This window comes from Pantherophis guttatus, chromosome 5, assembly GCF_059756535.1.
Source record: "Pantherophis guttatus breed Tessera chromosome 5, ASM5975653v1, whole genome shotgun sequence".
Classification (NCBI taxonomy): Eukaryota; Metazoa; Chordata; class Lepidosauria; order Squamata; family Colubridae; genus Pantherophis; species Pantherophis guttatus.
The window spans coordinates 94,483,235-94,507,913 of record NC_142067.1 but is presented as its reverse complement, the minus strand read 5'-3'; the positions used below and the strand labels follow the sequence as shown (position 1 = coordinate 94,507,913).

The 24,679-nt window shown below is 38.7% G+C and overlaps 1 protein-coding gene across 2 annotated transcripts; it reads left to right on the top strand.

Moving 5' to 3' along the window:
• The first annotated feature begins 3,936 nt into the window (after positions 1-3,936).
• On the top strand, positions 3,937-21,624 carry LOC117673749 (inosine-uridine preferring nucleoside hydrolase-like). 2 transcript variants are annotated; one of them, XM_060686646.2, is made up of 6 exons: positions 3,937-3,967; positions 12,978-13,168; positions 14,022-14,201; positions 14,710-14,821; positions 18,139-18,275; positions 21,137-21,624. In XM_060686646.2, exons 2-6 carry the CDS (start codon positions 12,989-12,991, stop codon positions 21,455-21,457), a joined length of 930 nt encoding a protein of 309 aa, XP_060542629.2. In that variant the 5' UTR covers positions 3,937-3,967; positions 12,978-12,988; the 3' UTR covers positions 21,458-21,624. The 2 variants fall into 2 exon arrangements, with proteins under 2 accessions (XP_060542629.2, XP_087727606.1); XM_087871480.1 differs by lacking the exon at positions 3,937-3,967 and adding an exon at positions 8,125-8,214.
• Positions 21,625-24,679: the final 3,055 nt, after the last annotated feature.

The window sequence follows — 24,679 nt, the reverse complement described above, 5'->3', positions numbered from 1 at the left end:
TCTGAGTTAGGTTAGATTTTTATTTTACATTCTGATTTACAGTACTATACCGACTTAACAGCTGTGAAAAGCTAATGTACTACTTTTTAAAGCAATTCCCAAATTCTCTGAATGAATAATTATTTCTCTTCTACCCTTTCTGAGAACAGGACTCCAGTGTACAATGCTGCATCACATGTGACAAACAAATGCAAAATTCTGATTTCATTTCTTTTGCATAGATTTCCCTAAAGGAAAATAAATATAGCTCAATAAAAACATAGGAACTAAAGAAAGCATATATCCATATAGAAAACATCAAATGAACAGACTTTTCTAAAATATTTGTTTTGTTGCCATAGAAAATTCATTATTAGGAACTATTGTATGAACCTCATGCTAACCTTTTTGAGTACAATTCTTAGATGAAACTTTAAAAGGATATACAGTTACTGCCAAGCTTATTCTGTACATGTCTGTAAAAGCAGCCACAGCACTGCTGCCTTTGAGTTTTTCATTTATATACAATATGTATAGCTGTTGTAAAATAGAACATAGTTTTGTCCGAGCACAGTTGTATTTCCTAAAACTTTTTGCATTGATTTTATTTTATTTATTTGTTTGGAACAGTATTGGCGTACCATAAACATATGGTTACTGTTTTGTATAGTCTTAATTCACCCAGTCCATGTATGCTGTAAATGTGCTAGTCTTTAGGAATTTTAAAAAAAAATAAAGAACTGACAAGCATGCTGAGATGGCTTTTTTTTTAAAAAAACCCACCACAATATGAGTACAGGTTTAAGCCCTATATTTGTTTGTACTTTCTAAAGTTTTCATGCCAATAAATTATCATGGTGGTAGCTCTGATCTATTTTAGAAAAAGAAAGTAAAATTTATTCTGGCATAAACATTTATAGACTGACTGCTGTATAGTCTCTGAAAGATTATGCCAGAATATCCTTCTCTAGGTCTTGGAAAATGTTTCTTTCTAAAAGTGTATTTATGTTTTTAATATTTTATTTTCTAAAAAACTGATGACCCAATATAGTGATATTTCTATGCCCTTATCAATAAGCAAAAAGTTTTTTATAGTTTAGATCAAATCATTGGGTACTTTACAATGAAAATAAACAACTGATGGATTTATTTGTGTTATTTATACTAAATTGGTAGTTTCCAATAAAAAATAAATCAAAATAAAATCAAACACTAAATGTATCATTGAATCCAATAGCAGAAAATAAGACCAACATAAAGCTAATGGCAATCTTCAAAAGATGTAATATCACTAACATTCCAGTATTTAACTGCAGAAATAGACTTCAAATACAAGAATTAAACTCTGTAGAATCAAGAACTGGTTGTAAGCCTGGGATAGCCATATGATGTATCGTCAAACTTGTACTAGGGCAAAACCAGATTCTCATCTGTCCACAACCATGAAAACCCACTGAGTGACTTCTTAACCGAAAGAATAATTATTCTTTCTTAATTGAATCTACTTCCTAAGGTGGTTGTGATGACAGAGGAAAAGAGTTCACCATGATTTTCAACAACAAAAAAAAAAAAGATGGAAGATGACAACTTTATAACAGGAGTTTGAAATGTGGATTTGAAAACACCCTCACGCCTATTTTATTCTATTCCACCTAACCCCATGAAAAGTGATAAATTGTGTTTGAGGGACTTTCAGCATGCTTTATAATACCATGCTTTATAGTATCATTTGATGGCTTGCTATTCAAGGAGAGCCAAAGATAGGCAAAAATCATGTTCACACCTCTTCTTCCTCTTACAATATTTTATTATTTACTTATGTACAGCTGTCAATGGTTTAGGGAACAAAGTGATAATCCTTTCTCAAGCTCATAATCTAATCTTCAATATAGGGAACACAACAGGAAAACTGCATGACTATGAACAAAGAAATCATCATTCAGTCACCATACTTTTATTAATTTGCTCACTTCTAAGGATACCATGATATATTCAACGAAGTAATTGGGAGAACTTTTGCCAACCTAGCAGTTTGAAAGCACGTAAAAAATGCAAGTAGAAAAATAGGGACCACCTTTGGTGGGAAGGTAACAGCGTTCCGTGCACCTTTGGTGTTGAATCATGCCGGCCACATGACCACGGAAACGTCTTCAGACAGCGCTGTCTCTTTGGCTTTGAAATGGAGATGAACACTGCCCCCTAGAGTCAGGAACGACTAGCACATATGTGCGAGGGGAACCTTTACCTTTTTATAATAAAGGGAACACAAAAGGAAAACTGCAAGACTATGAACAAAGAAATCATTATTCAATCACCATACTTTTATTAATTTGCTCACTTCCAAGAATAGCATGACATATTCAAGTAATTGGGAGAAAGGGCTTTTCTTCCCTAGGGTTGTCCAGGTTTTAAAACTAAGCCTTCTGCAAAGATATCCACCTACTTTGATATTCTAGAGCAGGGTGTCAAACTCAAGGCCCATGGCCCAGATTTTACCCACAGGGTGCTTAGATCTGGCCTGCAGGGTCACTCTGGAAACAGTGAAGGACTGGCACGCGGTGCCTCTGCCAGCGAAAACAGCTTGGGAGGGCCATGCGCAGCCCTCCCGGGGTCTGTTTTCAGCTGTGACAGCCTCCTGCAGCCCTCTGCCAGTGAAAATGGAGCTTGGGGGAGGGGGTGCACACTCCATTTTCACTGGCAGAGGGCTGCAGCAGGCCGTCGCAACTGAAAACGGAGCCTGGGGGGCGGGGGTCACACGTGCCAGTCCCAAGGTCCATTTTCGCTGGCAGAGGGCTAGCAAAACAATCTACTAGCAAAAGTGGCATTTGATCACAAGGCAAGGAGGCATCAAGAAATTCCTCCACCGGAGAAAGTGGATCACCCGAGCCCCACCCAGGCCACCAAAGGTGCCCCCGACATGAATGACATCAAGCTGACCACGCCCAACCCAGCCACACACAACCCAGCCCACCGAGGTCAAACAACCCTGATGCAGCCCTCAATGAAATCGAGTTGACACTTCTGTTTTAGAGGTTAATTCCTTTAATCTTATTTAGGACAAAATGTAAGTCTCATACAGTCTGTTTTAGTTGTGAAAATGAGAATCATGAAAATGTTTAGAATTTAGCTTAGAATAGAATAGAGCTGGAAGGGACCTTGGAAGTCTTCTAATCCAGTCCTCTGCTCAAACAGGAGAACCTATACCATTTCAGATAAGTGACTATCCAGTCTCTTCTTAAAAACCACAAATGATTTAAGTGCCCACGATTTGTGAAGGCAAGCTGTTGCACTGGTTAATGGTCCTTACTGTAAGGAAGTTTCTCTTTAATTTCAGGTTGCTTCTCTCTTTGATTAGTTTCCAACCATTATTTCTTGTACTACCTTTAGGGCTTTGGAGAATAATTTGACCCCCCTCTTCTTTGTGGCAACCCCTCAAATATTGAAATACTGCTATCATGTCACCCCAATTCTTCTTTTCTCTAGACTAGCCAAACCCAAATCCTGCAGCTTTTCTTCATATGTTTTAGTCTCCAGGCCTTTGATCATCTTAGTTGCTCTTCTCTGAACTCTTTCCAAAATCTCAATATCTTTTTTGTAATGTGACCAAAATTGGTTGCAGTATTCCAGGTATGATCTTACTAGAGCTTTATAAAGTGGTACTAATACTTTATGTAAGGGACCCGGTGGCTTAGTGGCTAAGATGCTGAGCTTGTCAATCTAAAGGTTAGCAGTTCAGCAGTTCAAATCCCTAAGTGATGGTTTTTATTGCATTTCAGTGAAATATAAAGCTAGGAAATTCAATTCCATTATCTCCCACATAATTTTGGCTCTAAGAATATTGATTTAAATTGCTGTTATATGTGTTAAATGTTAACACATCGTTAAAATTCTAACAATACACTGGTTAAATATTAACAAGATCCGGTCAAGTTCCACAGCATTGAAAAGTAAGAAGCATTCAGACTGAGAGAACTTGAGAGCTGAGCAGGTAAGGATAAAAATATTTTTCACGAATGAAGGCTAATATACATGTCCCAGGATAATGTTGCAGGATCCAATCTGGGTCAGTCACAAGGACCAGAGTTTTAGTGTTCCAAACTTTTATGAGGATGGGCTCCAGTATGAGTCCAAAAGCTCAGAAGGCTAAATCTCTGTCCTGGTGACCGACAAACTACAATTTATTGACTTACTGGATTTATATGGTCACTCATCTCACCACAGTGACTCAGCAGCTAACAAGATTTAAAACCAAAACAAAAATAATATAAAATCAAACTACATGCAATGGCAATCGCGGTAAAGCCTGTTTGCCACAAATTGATAACTACATGGACTCCAAGATGCAGTTCAACTTCCATGTTCAAAGTATGAAATGCCAGCAGGGTTAGGATCCAGAATCAAAATCAATCTAATCTTGGGGGTGGGTAGGGGAGGAATGTTCCAAAAAGAAACAGAATTTTATAACAGAAACAGAAGGGTACAACAGCATTTGTAATTGCAACAATTTATGAAAAGATATAATGACCAACTACGAGTGAAACGAGCTCAACAGAACGAATAAAAACCATGGTGGATCATCGGGGAAAAAATCCTGTTGACCTAACTTTCACAGAATGTTGATTGTAGCAAAAACTCTATCATCCTTATATATTGTTAAATCACAAACTTCAGCACTTTTATTATTAGCTGTTGGCTAAATCTATTGAGACTTGAAGTTCAGCCCACATAGCTTCTACGATAATGTACCCTGAAATTATTGGCCTTGTAAAGTTACCCTTTAGCCTTCTTGGATGTTGCTGGATTTAGGGGGCTGCCTTGACATTCCCATTGCAGTATGTGGAACTCGGGACAGGAGAAACAGACAACACAACTGCACAAAGCCAATATTCTATTGCTCTTTCTTCACAAATCATTTGATCATGTCTGATTGTTTGGGTTTTTTTTTTAAAAAAAAGATTAACAGTAACAGAGTTGAAAGGGACCTTGGAGGTCATCTAGTCCAACCCCCTCCTCATGCAGGAGACCTGTACTAGGGATTCGAATCTCCGAACTGCCGACCTTTCTGATCGACAAGCTCCATGTCATAGCCACTGAACCACCTAGTCAGGATTAAGATGCTCATAATCATAAGGACCCATTAGTATTTTATAGCTGTGTCTTATTCTGCACAGTTTATTTGTATTCTCTTATTTTGGAGCAAGAAATGGAGAAAAAAGGATTAGGATGATAAAATGGCCCTGAAGGCATTTCATTATTTTTAAAAATCCGCACCTGATATAAAAATGTCAGTAAATTAGGATGAATCTTTACTATTAGAGTGACTTCAGAAAAAGTGGCTTTTATGTATATTATGGTGGGATCCATGTTCTTTGATAGTGTGCCTGGTAAAATATAACTGCATGGAAGGCTGAAAAGCACCATCCTAAGAATTGGTAAGAAAAGCATTATTAAACTAGTGCTTATCATATGAAGGACCATTCTTCCTGAAGCTTTCTTTAACTTGTAATTACCTTACAAGTATTAGAACTGATCTACATATAAAATATAAAGTCAAAACAGTAACAGCTATTTACAAAATTTACATATACAATTACTTAACATACAAAGACACTCTGACATACAATTTTACCACTTATTCTTTCACTCAGCAGGTGTTGATCACCTGATGAGACTTGTACAGTATTCCTGGATTCTGAAATGAGTGTCTCATTTTCTAGACACTAAGAGGGCCAGGTTAATCTATCACAGCCAATATCAGAAGGAATCCAATAGCAACTTTCCTAATTAACAAATTGAAAGATATACAGTTTTATGAGCTGTAGCTTACTTCATCAGATGCACGGAATAATTAAATTGGAGTAAAATTTAAAAACAGAAGTACAACTGAGGGAAGAAAGGGTGGTTATGTTACATGTGAAACAGATTATTACTTCATCAATAAGCAATTGTAGTGTTAAAAGCTCTTTTAAACTCTCCAAGCCTACCTTTTGCCGAACTCCACATCACAACTGAATTTGTTCTGTGACAGATATGCTTAACTCACAGAATTAAGCCAGGCATTCAGGAGTCTGAACTACCCACTCAACCAATAGACAAAAGAGCCAGATCAATTCCTAGAAGCAGACTACAGAAACAGAACTTCACTCGTTGTCACCTGCAGCTCTCGCCACCCAAGCCACAACCATAATGACAAGGACGGTGCCTTTTCTCAATTCCCGGATGGCATTCTTACACACACAATGCCATATTTGCATACAATCTCTGTGAGACAGATTAACACAAGCGACAAGAATAATGAGGTTAACATGAGAACCAGACCTTTCAATAAACCCAGATAGTATCTATACAGGGAAGGGGGCAAGGTAGCTAACAGCCACATCACAGGCCCCCACAATTTCTCACAGAAAATTAGAATAAGTCCCCTTCTCATGCTCCTCTTCCACTGCTGTTATCTGCCAGCATTGTTACTCTGCATTCTATTTTGGAGAAGGTCAAATGTTTTGCAAAATAATCAAGTTTGACATCAGTTCTCAGCACAATGCAAAGAACAGCAGAGCACTTTAATCTCCCAGGACACTTCATTACAGATTTCATAGTTGTCTTTTTACGACAAAAAGGTGCCAGCATCATAGAGTGAATCCACCAAACTTGACATCTCAAAAAAGTTTTCAAGCTATCTTAGAAGATGCCAACAAATAGGTGTTTGATACGTTACAATTGCTAATTGATGAAGTTCTCCAAATCTGTCTCACAAGTCACATGCAGTGGCCTATCCATCCTTTTCATGTTCTACACCAACTGACCCACTCCAGGCATCTGATAGGTGAACTACATATTATGAAGAGCCTTGGTAGTACAGTGGTTTAATGCACCCTGTTATTAACACAGCTGCCTGCAATTTCTGCAGGTTCGAATCTTACCAGGCTCAAGGTTGACTCAGCCTTCCATCCTTTCTAAGGTAGGTTAAATGAGGACCCAGTTTGTGGGGGCAATAAGCTGACTTTGTATAAATATACAAAAGTATGAAGGCTATTGCTTAACGCATTGTAAGCCGCCCTGAGTCTCCGGAGAAGGGCGGCATATAAATCAAATTAAAAAAAATATATATGAAAGCTTCTGTCCCTTAATAACTTTTTTTTAGCTTGAAACGGTGCTGCCAGATTGATGACTTAAGAAAGATATGGCAATTTCTAACTGGAAGCCTTTATAGCATAGTGCCATACCTCATGAACTATCTCTTTAGCCTCACACCGGCAGGACAGGAGTTGCGGATGGTATAACACTCGAATCTGAGGACCACTGGAAATATCTGGAAAGGGCCTTGGTGGTGCAGCAGATTAAGTGCTGTTATGTAGCACTTAGTTGCCAGCTGCCTGCAATTAGTGCGAGTTCAAATCTCACCAGGCTCAAGGCCTTCCATCCTTCTGAGGTAGGTAAATTGAGGACCCAGATTGTGGGGGCAATAAGCTGACTTTGTAGAAACACCGCTTATGGGGGGGCCAAAAGCCCTAATAAGCAGGTATATACAAAAGAATGAAGGCTATTGCTATAAGTGCATTGTAAGCCGCCCTGAGTCTTCGGAGAAGGGTGGCATATAAATTGAACTAATAAATAAATCTGAATGTATGCATGGATGGTCTGATTTTGTGCCAGAAGATTAGTAACATATCCGGTTTCAATAAAAGCTCTTCCACCTTCAGCCGGCTCTTTTTACAAACCCACACTAAGGATAACAAGTCAGCTATAGGCGCCTCTTCTTGGAGAAGCGGTTCTTGGTCTGTTATTTCCCGAAACCAAGTCTGGCAAAGCCACAACGAAGGTGTTAAAAGCTTCGATGCTGAGCCGATTATCCTTGAAGAAACTGCACCTTTGCGCTACACCGCAGGCAGCCAGGCAACTGCCGGGAGGATTTTCATGGCTAAAAATATCTTCGTGCGTATTTGCAGGTCGAGCTTCCAAGGGCTCGTAGCTCAGCCGCCTCGAGGCCCAGCGAGCATCTCTTCTTGCTGGCATCCAGTTCTCGATTAAGGCATCCCTACCAGACTCTCTCTCGACGTGGGTCCAGGCGTGCAACGATCGGAAGGCGGTTGCCATAACAACGACCCGAATTTACTCCAAAAGAATTCAGTTGGGCAGCTTCCGATTGGCCGATTCTGGGCGTTCCTTCTCTCTTCAGCCCCGCCCGCCGGAAAGCTTAAGATTCGAGCTCGGTCTTTGCTGACGTCGCTTCGTCAGGTTCGCTCGTCCACTTGGCTGGTTTTTCATTGGCGCCTTTTTATCCCGCTTTTTAGACTAGTTTCGTCTGTCCCTAATAGCGGCTGTTAGTGATAAAAGCGAATTGATGTGGTATCTTTGTTTCTTTTTAAGGAAGCAAATTCCTCGTCTTGGATTTTAGGCAAAATACGCTTAAATAGTCTAGCTGCTAAGTTTAACTTGCTCATTTCTTTCCCTCAGACTCCTCACTGCTTTGTATAATAAATTTATAAACTGGACCAAATTCAAAAGGTTTCCTAAAATGACCTGAGGCATTTAAAACTCTGTTTTGCTTATCTTCTGATATCAAGAATAACAACTACACCGCAAGTAGAAGTTCAGGAAGCACTTCTGTTACCAGTTCTTAATACAACTCAGACAAGTGCATTTTCCTAGGTAGCTGTCATAAAGTGCAAATATCTCCCATAAAATTATAAGCAATGTCCTGGTGGATTGGATTCTAGCTATTTAGTTCAATAGCCTTTTTTTATGGTGGCCAAGCAACCACCCAAGGGAGCCCCCTGGCCTCCTGGCAGACAGCTGTCCTGCTAAGGAAGATGCAGGACACTGAGTTAGGTGCTTCCTCTCCAGAATCATCCTCACTATGAAGGGAAGCCAGGCAGTGGTGAAATCCAAATATTTTTACTACTGGTTCTGTGGGCATGGCTTGCGCATGGTGTAGCTTGGTGGGTGTGGCAGGGGAAGGATACTGCAAAATCTCCATTCCCACCCCACACTGGGGCCAGCCAGAGGTGGTATTTGCCGATTCTCTGAACTGCTCAAAATTTCCACTACTAGTTGTCCAGAACCTGTCAGAACCTGCTGGATTTCACCCCTGAAGCCAGGTAATATTGGAAATATGCTGTTACTAGAGATTAGTTTTTGCCCCATCAGACATAATAATTATATATCTGGAACTTAAAATACAGAAGATCAAAAAGAGAGAGAGAGAGAATTGATAGGAGTTAGGGGAGCAGTGCAGGAAATGATTGACTGAGAAAGCATCTTGGATTTTAGTACCTGTTTCAAATCTGGACTTACTTCAAATGTTAGCTTATAAAATTCGATGAGGACATTAACTGTTTCCTTTAAAATTACAAGTATAATTTGCTAATATTTTCCATCTTGCATTATACCAGTAACCATTCCACCTTCTTTCCTTCACTCTCTTTATTCACTCCAGCTATCTTGATAATGAATTCCAGACACAGAGGCATTGTCTTCATAAGCACATATGTAGTGATTAAGAACATGTATGTGGGAAGACAGAAAGATCCAGACTCACCTGGGTCAAAGTAGAAACTCTTCAGAGGAGTGGTTTAAAAACCCATGTCTCATAGGGGGAAGTAGGGTGTCAGCTTCCAAGCTGCCATAAGGAAGGGAGGAGAGGCTTGAACTTTCACTACTTTTTCCCCTGAAGAACTGTCTCCACGGAGATAGAGATGGGAGGGGGGCATTCCTGTGAAATGACAGAGATGGGATGAGTAGAGTGGCTTGGAAGATGGCCAATGAGACGCAGAAAATTGGGAACCGGAAAGGGAGGTTTTGGGGGGGCCAAAGTTCAGTGCTAACTATGCTTTGAGTCAGGGTCAGTTCGTTATGTCCAATAAAGAGAAAAATTTCCTCAAAGATCGGACGTTTGGAAATTCATTTATTTGGAGATAACAACGAAGCTTGACATAGGGCAACTCCATGGCCAGAAAAGCCAAACAATGCTGGAAAGGAGGCTAAAAGAATAACACAAAAACAGAGTTGAAAGGGACTTTAGAAGTCTTCTAGTCCAAATCCCTGCTCAGGCAGAAAACCCTATTCTATTTCAGGCAAATGGTTGTCCAAAACCTGCAGTGTTGGAGCACCCATAAATTCTGGAGGCAAGGCAAATCTCAAAAGAGCCTTGGTAGTACAGTGGTCTAAGGCACCCTGTTATTAAGCTGGTTATTAAGACCAGCTGCCTGCAATTACTGCAGGTTCGAATCTCACCAAGGCTCAAGGTTGACTCAGCCTTCCATCCTTTCTAAGGTAGGTAAATTGAGGACCCAGTTGTGGGGACAATAAGCTGACTTTGTATAAATATACAAAAGAATGAAGGCTATTGCTTAGCGCATTGTAAGCCGCCCTGAGTCTCCGGAGAAGGGCGACATATAAATCAAAATTAAAAAAAAAAAAAAAAGTCGTTCCACTGATTAATTGTTCTAATTGTCAGGAAATTTCTCCTTAGTTCTAGGTTGGTTCTCTCCTTGATTTTGTTTCCATCCATTGCTTCTTGTCCTGCCTTTGGATGCTTTGGAGAAGAGGTTGACCCTGTTTTCTTTGTAGGAGCCTCTCAAATATTGGAACACTGCTATCATGTCACCCCTAGACTTCTTTTCATTAAACTAGACATATCCAATTCCTGCAACTATTCTTCACATCCCCGTAATTATCTTTGTTGTTGTCAATATCTGTTATCAATATCTGTTATTGTGGCAACCAAAACTGGATGCAGTATTCCAAGTGTATTGCATTCAGTTTCGGTTGCCATGTTATAAAAAAGATATTGAGAGAAAGAAACACACTGGAGGATACCATCTTCACAGAATGTCTTTGGGGCATAAACTGGGATGTTCCAGAAAAGCTCCTAAAAGCATGTCAAAATAATCCTGAATCAGAAAGGATTTCTATCCTGTCTGTGATTACATAACTACAGAATTTCCTCACTTGCAGAGGGGGAGATACCTTATTCAATGGATCACTTCTTAAACTGCTTTTTTTTTGCCTCAGAATGCAATTACCTGATTACAGGTAGTCCTCAACTTATGGTCACAATTGAGCCCAAAATTTATGTTGTTGAGACATTTATTTAGTGAATTTTGCCCCATTTTATGATCATTGTTATCACAGTTGTTAAGTGAATCACTGCAGTTAAGTTAGTAAACCAGTTATTAAGTGAATCTGGCTTCCCCATTGACTTTACTTGTCAAAAGATCACAAAAGTCATCACATGACTTTGGACACAGCAACGGTCAAAAATATGAACCAGTTGCCAAGCATCTGAATTTTGATCACCTAATCATGGGGATGCTACAAAGGTCCTTACTATGGAAACAATCATAAATCACATTTAGTATCCTTATTAGTACTTATTAGTACCTTGGCAGGTAGTAGCCTTGATATGTAGTTATTAGTACCCTTGGCCCACTTGACTGCTACCTGAAATTAGCATGATCCCAATGAATTTCACCCAAAAGGCATCCCTTTGTCTTCTAACTCACCAGAAGCACATTAGCACAAATAGGTAGTACCAAAGCATTCCTTTCAATGTGTATTCCCCATAGTGTACTTGTGTGCTCTCTTGTAATCTCTTCCTATCCAATAGGTATAAATCATCATCATCATCATCATCGTTGTTGTTGTTGTTGTTGTCTTCATTTTAGCTATTGTCTATCCACTGCGGGATTTTGGCCTCTTCGACATGTTTCCAATGAATACGGTCCTGAGAGCTAGGGACTGAGGGCCGTTTTTGGGGTTGTATTGGCATATGGAAAGAATAGACCATAATCTGCCATGCTGGTCCAATGCAGGTTGGCAGATGTGATCAGTCTGGGGGTATCCATCATGGCCTGTTTGCTTTGGGAGACCCTTCTGGACATATACATGTCCGACGACATAACCCTGTGATTTCATTTATTCACACAAGCCCCTTTGCCTCATCAAGGCCCCGATCATAGAAGGAGAAGTATAAATACAAACATTAATTTGTTGTACTCTTACAGTCAGTTTTCATCAATCATATCAAATAATGTTGTTTAAAAACGATATTCAACATTGGGTATAACTATGGACTGCACAGTATCAGAGACTAAATTGATTTTGAACTTAATATCAGCAGCTAGGCTGTTGGTAGCTCAATATTGGAAGAAGGACTCTTTGCCTACTATTGAAGAGTGGATTTGAAAGTAACAAACCTAGCAGAAATGGCGAAAATCTCAGCGTACTTGAAGGACCACACGCAAGAAAGATACATATCGGAATGGAGAAGATGGATTGATTATATTCAAAATAAGTATCAGACAAGAAAATATCAAATAGCTTATGAATGAATGTTAGTATTAGAAGTATTAGGTTATCTATAGTGGAGTTAAGATTTCAGTGGGGGGGTTAGTACTTTGAGGATAAGTAGATTAATCTAGTTTATGATTGATTAAATGAAACACCTTGTATTTTGCTCTGGGAAGTCTGGGGGGGAGGGTGGGATGAGGGGGGGGAAAGGGTGGGGGGAACATGGGGGGGGAAATTTTTTGTATTTTTTTTTGTAAAACTTTTCAATTAAAAAAAAAACAAAACGATATTCAACAATAAAGGAAACAATTTAGGAGGGGTCTAGCTGTTCCTGGGCAGCTTCAAGTCAGAGTTTGGGATTGGTTCTTGTTACTTTCATCAGTTATATTTTGATCTGATTTCCAGTATATCCTTATTTCAGTCTACCACAGTATACTGGTGTATTCTCTATGCGCCAGTATGTTCAAATAGAGTGTATATATTTTTAATAAAACTTGAATATACATCATATGGCTGATCAAACCCAACATTCATCATGATCATTTGTAAAAGTTATTGATGGGCAAGCCTTCGAAGAAGTTATTTTCTGCTGGGCTTGCTCTGGTTCATCCAGCATTTGGTTCCTATCTATCCAAAGTACCCTTCCAACATTGGTTACAGCTGATACATAGGTTATTTTTTAAATTATTGATGTTTCTTTTCCATAGATATTTCTGATATGAAGAAACTTCTGTTGATTGATGCTGATTGTGGTGTTGATGATGCTCAAGCTATCATGATGGCTCTTGCAAATCCCAGTGTAGAAGTCCTGGGGATTACTTGCACTTATGGGAACACCCTGTTGGAAAATACATCTAGAAATGTGCTCCGTGTGTTGCAAGTTTGTAATAAGCTTGAGGTAATTGCCCCCAACTGAACAATCCAACACATTTGGCATAGTATTGTGTGTGGGACTCACAAAGTCAGATCTTGGCATGTGAGACTGGTGCTTATTTGCTTAAATGTAAGATTCACTTTACACATAAGAGAAACGTGACTGCACCACTAATTTTCAAAAAGCTGTTGCTTGCCTTTTATCAAAAAATATTGATGTGGCTGTTTTAACTATACATATGATTTCTTGGATGGGGTTAAGCCAACTTCATGGTTTGCATAGGAACTATTACCGCTATGATGGAATACTATGTGTGTTTATAGTTTTGGTCTGAAGTGGAAACTTTAACGTATGTATTTGCTTGGTTTCATACCAATCCATATATGGTTTTCCAGATTGAGGAAGAACACAATTATTACTTAGCAATAATACAGGCACTTGTGCTGCTTTCTTTCACTCCCATTGGACCTTTTCCCAAGCAACAGCATGGCAGAGTTTCCCAAAAAAAAAAAAAAAAAAAGCTACAACTTGACCCAGGTCTGGGAGATGATGGAAGGAGAATGGAGGAGATGTATGTTTTGGACCTCTGCAGTCGCCAGCACACAGAATATGGCAGCCAAATGAAAGAAGATGTTTTCCCTTCAGAAGAAGTGGATGATCCAAAAGAGGGGAGGAAGTGTAGGAGCCCAGAGAGACAAAGCACTCACATGCCATATATATATGACAAATGTTTTTAAATGCGATAAAATATGCTTGAAATAAAAATAGTGGATTGCTGGTCTCATAGAGCAATTCAATTATTTGACATTGTTATTTAATTTTAGGGAATCAATAGTTCTTTAAAATTCATATTATATTGGCATCTTTTTATATATAGATTCCAGTTTATCCTGGTGCTGCTGCTCCTCTACTTGGTGGACCTGTTACAGGGGCAGAGTTCCATGGTAAAGATGGATTGGGCGATGTTCCTGATCCTAATGCCCCAGGAACAGAACTTCTGCAGAAAGAAAATGCTGTGACTGCAATATTAAGAATAATCAATGAGCGGCCAGGTCAGGTGAGATGGTAAAGGTACCATAAATATTTATCATAAATTTGGAATAAAATAAGGTCTTGCTTCATCTTCCATGCTCCCCAGGATCTGAATTCCAGCACAACATTGTTAATAGGGCTCCAAAAATCTACATGGCCAATATATGTAACAATTTTTTATATATATCTCTTTGTTTTCACAACTTGTGGTTGTCTAGAATTTGCAGTCCTACTGTTAACACAAGGAACCTAGAAAGAAGAAACAGAGGCATCTGAACAAAGACAGAACTAGGCTGTACCAAATGGAGTTACAGTACATTCCTTATGAGTACAGCAAAATATTTTTTGACTTTCAGTTCAAGATTCACTTATTATACTATTTCCAACTGGACCAATATATATATATGATCACATATTGTCTCTATAACAACAGTTTGATCTGAAGAAGTGAGGCCTAATCAACCACGGAAAAATTAATATAGTCTTACAGTTATGTGTTTTTAATAATATTCAATAAATAAATTTATCTTTAGGTATCTCTGGTTGCTCTTGGTCCACTGACGAATATAGCACTAGCAGTGAAAATGGACCCATCACTTCCCAAGAAACTTAAAAATTTGTTCATCATGGGAGGAAATACTGAATGTAAGTGAACTCAAGAGGACCTATTTGACATGTTTATATCTGCCTAATTTGGTAGGTCCATGCTTAAAATTAATTTTAACCTATTTGTTCATTTTTATGGCAAAAAAACTAATCATATTACCTTATTCTGGCTGCTTAGATAACGTCTGACTGCTTTAATTCAAGTGTATTTCTACCAAGTGTATGCATGGGTGTGTGTGCTTAATATTTTAGCTCATATATGAGTAATGAGATAAAGTGAAATAAATAATCATAGCAGTTATCCATGGAAGTTATTCATGATGCACATGGCTATCACAATTGAATTATGCTTAATTTCATCTTATGGCGTGATAGAATTACATCATTAGGGGAATGCTATAGCCATAGTGTATCTGGACCTCAGCAAAGCTTTTGAGAACTTGCCTTGTGATATTCTCCTCCATGGAATAGTAAAATATGGCTAGGAGGTGCTACTATTTAATGGACACTGTATAATGACTGTACTTAAAGAATATTCATCAATGTCTCAAGTTCAGCCTTTAGGGAAGTATTGAATGGAATGCCATAGAATTCTGTTTTGGGTGCTGCTATTTAACATTTTTAATCTATGAATTTGATGAGGGAGTTCAAGGGACTCTTACCAAATTGCACAAAGCTGGAAAAGTTTAATAACATTAGATGAAAGACGATTCAAGAAGGGCTAGATAGCTTTGCAAACTGAAATAAATAGGGTGAAAATAAAAGTAGAGAAATATAAACTAACAGTGTGATGCAATTGCTGAAAAGGCATATACTATCTTGGGTGCATGAACAAGAGCATAGAGTTCAGACCATGCGAAGTTATTGTTCTATTCTGCCAGTCAAACCTATTTGGAGAACTTTGCCCTGTTCAGAGAAGGCTACTAAGGCTCCCGAGTTGCTAACCAAGTCTGAAAACCAAGTCTTATAAGAACGGATAAAGGATTTAAGTATGTTTGGAGAAAATACATGAAGTTGGTCTTCAAATATTCAAATGTAACTCAATAGAACATGGTATGGATTTATTCTATATTGCCTATACCAGAATCGGTGAGTTAAAATACAAAGAAAGATTCCAATAAAGGAGAATATTATTTGTAGCTCAGGATTGAAATGAGGATTCCTTCGTAGTCTCTGAGCTTGGTTGTTTTCTTGCAGGCATTTCATTACCCAAACTAGGTAACATCATCAATGCTAGTACTAGTAGCTTGCCCTGTCAGTGTTGGTGGGAATGGTCTTGGAGGTTGTTTGTTTGGGCTGTTTATTGCTAGTTTGTTTGGCAGTTCCTTGATTGGGGTAATGCTTACTCCTTGATTATTGGTCTGACAGGGGCTGCAGTGGCTCAAGTGGTAAGACACTGAGCTTGCACTTGGCTGAGGTCGGCAGCTCGGTGGTTCGATTCCCTTGAGTGAATAAACCGCATAGGGACAGGAAAGGAGCCTCCCTCAATTGCCTACTGGCATTCAGGCATCCCACGGATAACACCGCCCAAAAAGATTCCTTTCACAGAGGTAGGCAGCCTCTTCGTGATCCCTGACTAACACGTGCCATAAGCTAAATAAATAAATAAATTGGCCTGATGTTAATTTTGGAGTTAATCTCTGCTCACCTGGGTGTTGATTGCTGGTGGAGAGGTGCTTAGGTCTTTTTGTTCCCTTTTGGATTGTTGATTGTTTCTTTTGTGAGGACTGTAGATATTTTTTATGTCTATGTGTCTATTGATGGCTAATATGTCAAAGTGCCAGGCTTCTAGAAATTCCCTGATGTTTTTGGACTTGGCTTGGTCTAGGATGGTCACAGTTTCCTAACTGAAACTGTGGTTAAGTTTGTCTATATGTTAGAAAAGAAAGATTCACAAGCTAATGTTGTGCCTGCCAGCGGCCAGTGGAGCTGGTGGCAGACTCAGTCAGTGAGAAGGTTGGGGAGGAACATGGGCCAGACCTGGAGTCTGGGGAAGGCTCTAATGAGTGCTCTGCATTGGAATTGGATATCAGTGGGGCAGAAGAACAGCTGTAGCCTGTTCCAAATTTATGCATGCGCAGAGCTGACAGGAGAAGAGAACAGCTAAGGAACAAGGGCTGACTTGGGACTAAAGGCACAGGTGGACGATGAATGGCCCCTCCCATAGGGAATAAAGAGGAGCAAAAGGGGAGGGGACAGGGGTGAAATGCTACCAGTTTGGACTGGTTCGGGTGAACCGGTTGTAAAAAATGCTACTGGTTCGGGTGAACCGATATTTCTGATGATTAGCTGGGCGACGATCAGCTGTGATGCACAATTTATATTAGCTAGAATCGTCGGATTTCCTGCTTTCTAGCTAATCTAAATCACGTGGTACAGCAGATTCCCTCCCCCTCACTATTCTACTTACCTTTGCAGACTTGGAAGGCTTCAAAATGTTCCTTTTTTAGTGGTGTGCGGGCGCGCCTCAGGTGCGCATGCGCACGCACTGGTAGCAGACTTCAGAGGATTTCACCGCTGGGAGGGGAGTTTGCAGGAGACAATTGGTTCAATTCATTAGAGTGAAGATCTGTTCCTGACTTCTTGCCAAGTAATTCTACAGCGTGGTGTTTGGAAGATAGCAGCCTGGCAGTTCTCCAAGCCTGGTAAAGGTCTGTGGTTGTGAAATCTCAATAAAGACTGTTTGCCGGAACTTTGCTGGAGAGAAATTCCCTTTAACCTAAATAAAAGAGGTTTTATCTGGACGAGGAGTCTGCTTCATGCTCTTGGGAAGCCTATGGCAGAACAGCTACAATGTAGAGGAACTTCCTGACTGTACAGCTTGTCAGCTTCTGGTATAAGCTGCATATGAAGAGGTGAACTCTCCTTCACAAGAGATCTTCAGAGACGGGATGTATTTTGCCATTTCATTTGAAATATTGTCATTAGAAGACCATATGTTTGAAAAGGAAATCCATCTTACCGTTTTAAAATATGTTTGCAAAAAGCTTTTCTCACACAATGCAAACAAAGCTACATGTATCCACGTTCATATTTATAGGTATATTTTATAGATTGTGACTTAAATATTATAAGTATGTTAGTGAATGTAGGGAACATTCCTGCATATTTAGATGAATGAACTGCACTTAATGTGTAATGAAATTTATATAAGTGATAAAATTTCTAAACTAAGTGACTGGATTTTTGCAACTTAGCTACAGCTACAGTAGCCATAAAATTTCACATTGTCAATAAAACATGTTTTTATATGAGCATGATGTTTATATATGAAATTATACATAGATTCATTCCAATTCATCTACTTCAGTAATTAAATGGTTCTTCTAAAGAAACTTCATCTTTGTTTCCTTTAGCCAGAGGAAATATTAAATTGTGTGGAGAATTCAATTTTGCAACTGATCCTGAAGCTGCTTACATTGTCTTAAATGAGTACACCTGCCCAATGTATATTGCAGCCTGGGAGTTCACCTGTGCCTGCTCACGGCCCTGGGTAAGAGATTTCTCTACTCTTTTGTCTATACTGGGAGTCAGTTTCACTGACTTCAATAGGGTTTTGTTCTGTGTAGATAGGTAGGTTAATTAAACTAGGTTGCATAGGCTCACTCTACTCGCTTCTGGAATGGCGCCATACTGCCTCTGCTGTGTAGGAAGGTTGTGCAGAGGAGCAGCTGATTTCCAAAAATCTACCAAAAAAGGTAAGTGACCAATCCATGCCGGGGAATGGGGCGGAGGGTGTGAGTCCCAATAGGGTGGGAAAGCAAGTCCAAAGCAGGATGAGAAGGAGGAAATAGGCAGTTGATCCTAAGGGCAGGCAGATTGCCAAGTGCCATTTTTTTTCACATGACCACTGAATTAATGGTCATAAGTCAAGGACTACTTGTTCTTTCAAGTGCATCAAAGAAACATATCGAAGATTTCTAGGCTAATATCGTCAACATTCATCACAGGCTTACATTCACCCATTGAATTATTTTATTGTTATCAGCTGTTCTATTGGCTTTTAAATTGCAGTAAAAATGTAGAAAATATTAGGAATTTCTTATTAGGAATATGAAACTAATTGATACTTTATAGATATAGATAATACTTACATTATTTGCATTTTGTTCAATTTCATCAACTCTGGTTGGCTTCCATAAAAATATAATTAAAATTATAAAACAATTAATTGAAAAAAATTGTTGTTGCATATTATTTATCAGAAAAAGAAATCTCCTGTTGTAAAAGCATCCCCACCTTTTCTAGATTCATTTTTCAAAAACTCGTAGAGATGCACATTTAAAGAATTCCCAAACAGACATAATTCCAAAATAGAATAGAATAACAGAGTTGGAAGGGACCTTGGAGGTCTTCTAGTCCAACCCCCTGCCAGGCAGGAAACCCTACACCACTTCAGACAAATGGTTATCCAACATCTTCTTAAAAATTTCCAGTGTTGGAGCATTCACAACTTCTGCAGGCAAGTTGTTCCATTTATTGTTTAATTATTAACTGTCAGGAAATTTCTCCTTAGTTCTATGTTGCTTCTCTCCTTGATTAGTTTCCACCCATTGCTTCTTGTTCTACTCTCAGGTGCTTTGGAGAATAGTTTGACTCCCTCTTCTTTGTGGCAACCCCTGAGATATTGGAACACTGCTATTATGTCTCCCCTAGTCCTTCTTTTAATTAAACTAAACCTACCCAGTTCCTGCAACCATTCTTCATATGTTTTAGCCTCCAGTTCCCTAATCATCTTTGTTGCTCTTCTCTGCACTCTTTCTAGAGTCTCAACATCTTTTTTACATCGTAAGTAGTTTGCCTTTCCACACTCAACACCTTCACTGGCTATTTAGGAACACATGCTACATTGATTTATCTACTGCATTGAAATTAAGAAACTTTGTTATCAGTGCATATTACAATCTTCTCCTCTAGTTTGGAATATTAGGGCTTTGTTTCGTTTTTCTCTTTTTTTCCTCCCCAAGTCTTTTAAGAGTTTCTGTATCACAAATTCCTGTCTGCTCTCCAAGAATTTAAGGCAATGCACATATTTTCTGTCTCTCATGGCAGCCTTGTGAGCAGTGGTGGGATTCAAATAATTTAACAACCGGTTCTCTGCCCTAACGATTTCTTCCAACAACCAGTTCACCAAACTGCTCAGAAAGTTAACAACCAGTTCTCCCGAAGTGGTGTGAACTGTCTGAATCCCACCACTGCTTGTGAGACATCATAGCCCGAGAGACAGTGACTTTCTAAAGTTTTCCAATGAGCTTCTGAAATTTAACTTAGATCTTCCCAATTCAGTCCTAAATCCTAAAGACTACACCATTCTGGCTTCTATTGCAATGTTATAATACAGGCTTGGATACTGCATTTATTGTCTGTATCCATCCACTGGATATGTTCAGTTCAATGATGGAATATTGGTTGGGAATTCAAGAAAGATACAGTATAAATTGATGGGGCTGAGATATCAAGTCCCGCACAGAGGCATAGCCAGTTACAGTAATTGAAAAATCTGCTGGTGTCTTGTATATCTCTGTATTTGATACAGTTAGGGGGTTTGGGTCAGCTAGTTTCCCTACCAAATGCTAAAGTATCCTTATCTTAGTTAATAGCTTTTCCTTTCCTGGCTCTGGTTCTTCAGAATCCACTCCCACCAGATTGATGCTTGGGATTGGTTCACTGAAAATTTAAAAAGGCAGTAAAATACTTCTATTCTTATGGGACCCCATGAGATGTGTTTAAGGCATATGTACATATACCCATAACTCAGGGGTGGGTTCTACTTACCTTTACTACCGGTTTGCAATGGGATCGCGCTTTGCTCGCACGTGTGCCTTGCTTCACTCTCTCGCATGCCTTGCTTCTGCACATGCGCAGATCACCGATGATGACATCCGGGGGGGTGGAGCCCCCCCTGGTTTTACTACTGGTTCTTGCAAACCGGTCCGAACCGGGGGCAACCCATCACTGCGTACACTATAGAAACAGTTTTGTACTGACTGCAAAGGGTATCTTTTTAAAATCAATCTTCTCCTAAGGCAGAACATTTCATTAATAAGTTAGCAGTTCATCTTTTATTAGATTTATGCTTTCTGTAGTAGTAAACTTATTTTTCATGTTTGGAGGCTTACAAGGCAACATGGATGACTTAGGCCTTCCTCAAAGTCCCCATAACAAAATGGGGGCAGAAAATCCAAGGCTACTGGTTCCAGCAACATAACATTATTGGGTCTGCTTCTTTTGTCTTCTAGCAAGGTAGATGTGAGTCCCCCAGGCTGATTGCCCATTGATCTCCCCCCCTTCCCCCCCCCGATAATTCCCTCTTTGGCTAGTTTTTAATGTTCAACATTGTTTTTTCCTTCCTAGGAATTCTACCATGAATGGGTGAATCAGAATACTGAGAAAGCCAGGTTCATGAAGAAAATATTTGCTCATTCTTTAAAAATCGCAAAACCTCACTTGGGCTTTGTTTCTTGTGACTCTTATGCTATGGCTGCTGCCATTGATGAAAACTTTGTCACGGAAGTCACAATAATTGGTGTAAGTGTTGAGCTCAGTGGCTCTCTAACTAGAGGAATGATGGTAATGGATTGGTCTGACCATCTGAAAAAGGAACACAAAGCATTTGTAATGAAAAACTGTGATTTAGGGAAATTCCAGGCACTTATGATGGATGCTTTGAAATAAAATGGGCTTATGAAGTTCTGTTCCAAATATTTATGTTAAGTTACTGCTGCTGGGCAAACCAAAATTTGCCTGAAACACTATAATAGCTGCCCATGCAAAAGGTTCTAATTGAATTCCTTTCTAATTGTTCTGAAGAATAAAATTATCTTTTAACATTTTTGCCAGCATGAAAGATATTCATTGAACTTCTTTTTCTCTTCCTTTGCACTACAATTGAAATCCTTACCAAAATCCTTACCAAAATCCTTTCCAGTCCCACCTTATCCAAGAAAATGTGGTGGAATGTGGTACCTAGTGGCAAAAGGAAGAGGTCTTTCCAGGGGTGGGTTCTACTTACCTTTACTATTGGTTTGCAGTGAGACCGCACGCATGTGCTCTTTTTGCTCGCACGCACGCACTTCTGCGCATGCGCAGAAGCGTTTTGATGACATCGGGGTTGGTGGGCGGGGCCTCCCGCTGGTTTTACTACCGGTTCTATACAACCGGTGTAAACCGAGGGCAACTCACTACTGGGTCTTTCCCAAGGAACTAAGAGGCAAATCAGCCTGGAACTCTTGATATGCAGGAAGAGGTCCAGAGTAACTTTTCACAGGGTATATCTAATAGTATCTAATAGTTATGCAGATTGTGCTTTAGTTTGGCAAGATTCCTGTCTAAAGGAGAACAACAGTAAAGAAACTACTCTGAGCGAATCATTGTGTCGTTCTTGATTTCTTGCACCTGACCGAACGTCTCAGAAAAGCACCTATTCACCATATCTACTCTTGTAGGAAAGATTTAAGGGTCACATTTTTCTAAAAGGAAAGTGACTCTGAATTTAAAAATGTAAGAAATGGGACTCTATTTATTCAGGCAAATAACCCTTCTCAAGCAAAGAGCGGAACTTCAGTCCTGCCAAGTAAATAATTAACACATAATTCAAATATTCCTCCTGTACCTGTATATCCTCCTTTTACCATTTGGTAGATAATTTTAAAAAGTCAGTAATAGCAATAGTTAAGGCATCAGGCAAGAAACTGAGTTCTTGTTCCACCTTAAGCATGAAGCCATCTGAGTGATCTTAGACTAGTCATTTTCTTTCATCTCTAGGAAGGAGACAATGGCAAATCACTTTTGAATACCTCAGCAAGAAAATTTCAGGGAATTTGTCCAAGCAGCCTCTGAAAATTATATACAGGTAGTCCTCAACTTACATTATTTAATTTAGTGACTGTTCAAACTTATAACAAAGTTTTTTTTTCAAAGTTGAAAAAAAGTTACTTATGACCATTTTTCACACAAGCATTGCAACATCCCCATGGTCACATGATCAAAATCCAAACGCTTGGCAACTGACTCATATTTATGACAGCTTCAGTGTCCCGGAGTGATCAATGTGATCACCTTTTGAAATCTTCCGACAAGCAAAGTCAATGGGAAAGCCAGATTCATTTAACCACCATGTCACTAACTTAAAAACTGCTGCGATTCACTTAACAACTGCAAAATGGAGCAAAATTGACTTAATTTAGCAATGGAAATGGACTCAGTTGTGGTCCTACGTTGAGGACTACCTGTACAATTGAATGGGGGTGGGTGGGAGGGAGATTATTAAGCCTTTTTTGGGCATAGACCTATCAATTGTTTTAGAGTTTGTATTGCTGAATGAATAGGATACTATCTGTTTTTCCATCATGTATGACTTTCATTAGAGGAAAATAAGAGAACAGAGAAATATATTTCAATATCTATTTTGTGTTTAACTCCCAATTTGTGTTTAAAATTTTACTTGCAGCTTTGCTTGGAATATTACCTCATCATAGTAGCTCCCCCCCCTCCTCTATTATTTAACAGAAAAGAAAGGAAATGCTTACAGCTTTAAATTATCTAGCCAATAAAATAATCAATGTGATTGCTTTTGCTATAACTGGATTGATAGGATTGGAATAAGAGCAAGACCAGGAGGATTCCATAAGGTGAAAAAAAATAGCAACAGATTTTTAGGGATGGGAGCAGTGGTCAAAAAAAGAAATCCAGAGGTCAAAGAAAAGAAAGGAACATAATTAAGGGAAGACAATATGAAAGGGAAGAAGAGGTTGACAAAAATGGAAGATACAGTACCTTTTAGTTTTTTAGATGTGGAAACTTGTCTTCAATCTCCAAATTTATAAGGTGTTGCAAAAATCAGGCCCCATTCAAAATATGTTTTATTAATTACTTGATCCAGTGAAAATCTTACTGTGTTTAGCAACATTCAGAGCTTATATATCAAACAAATAAGGAAGTATTTAGAAGAAAATGGCAATCAATTGAAACATTTAATGTAATGCATGCAAAAAATTGTCTACGGGGCCAAACTCTTGGTATACCTTCCATATTACTAAATCCTAGAAATGTTTGTTTTTACCTAATATATTTGTTTCTTGGTCTATAAGCAATTTATCATGATTTCTTATTTCCACATTGTAGATGCATTAACATACACCACACCATCCTAGGTCGCATCACAAATGGCAACATGTAGTATCTATATATAAATTGTATAATATAAAAAGTATATAAAAATATAAAAAGTATCTATATATAAATAGTAACATTTAGTATTTAGTATATTAGACTATGTACCCAAAGGGAGGAACCCTGGAAACATATATGCATTAAAAGCAAAGTAATCTGCACTAAATAAATAACTGAAATGTATAAATAACTAAAAGACAAGAGTCAAGCAAGAGAACTAATGAAATTAAATCTCAGTATAACTAAGTTTGGATCCATTCTTAAGCATAGAAAAATAAGAATAGCAGAATATTAGGTAACCATTTTTATAGCCATAAGGTGGCGCTGGTGGTATTTAATTGCTAATAGTAAAGTCCTTAAGACACAGAAATGAAAATGAAATTCCAAGAATCCCTGTTGATAGAGCTTGTGCCCTCAATTAATTGGCTTCTATCAGTTTGTAGAAGGACTGTGCATGAAGCAGAGGTTTTGCCTGCACCTTCCTTCAAATGAATCTTAATCTGAAAACTTTTTTGATTTGCAGTATTGTTCTGCCATTCAACAGGATAAGATTCAGGTGTAAAAGATGGTAATTAGAAACATACTATTATTCTTTTTTAAGAGAGAGATCCTTAGGAACCAATGCCATTTTTAATTTTTTTATTTGCCTTTCCCTTTTCAAAAAGAAAAAGAAAAAGAAAGAAAGAAAGAAAGAAAGAAGAAAGAAGAAAGAAAGAAAGAAAGGAA

Excerpts from the sequence above, each read along its gene's own strand:
- LOC117673749 (XM_060686646.2), top strand. The coding sequence starts at position 12,989 with ATGAAGAAACTTCTGTTGATTGATGCTGATTGTGGTGTTGATGATGCT. Across the intron at positions 14,202-14,709 it reads TCAATGAGCGGCCAGGTCAG|GTATCTCTGGTTGCTCTTGG; the intron begins GTGAGATGGTAA and ends ATTTATCTTTAG. Across the intron at positions 18,276-21,136 it reads GTGCCTGCTCACGGCCCTGG|GAATTCTACCATGAATGGGT; the intron begins GTAAGAGATTTC and ends TTTCCTTCCTAG.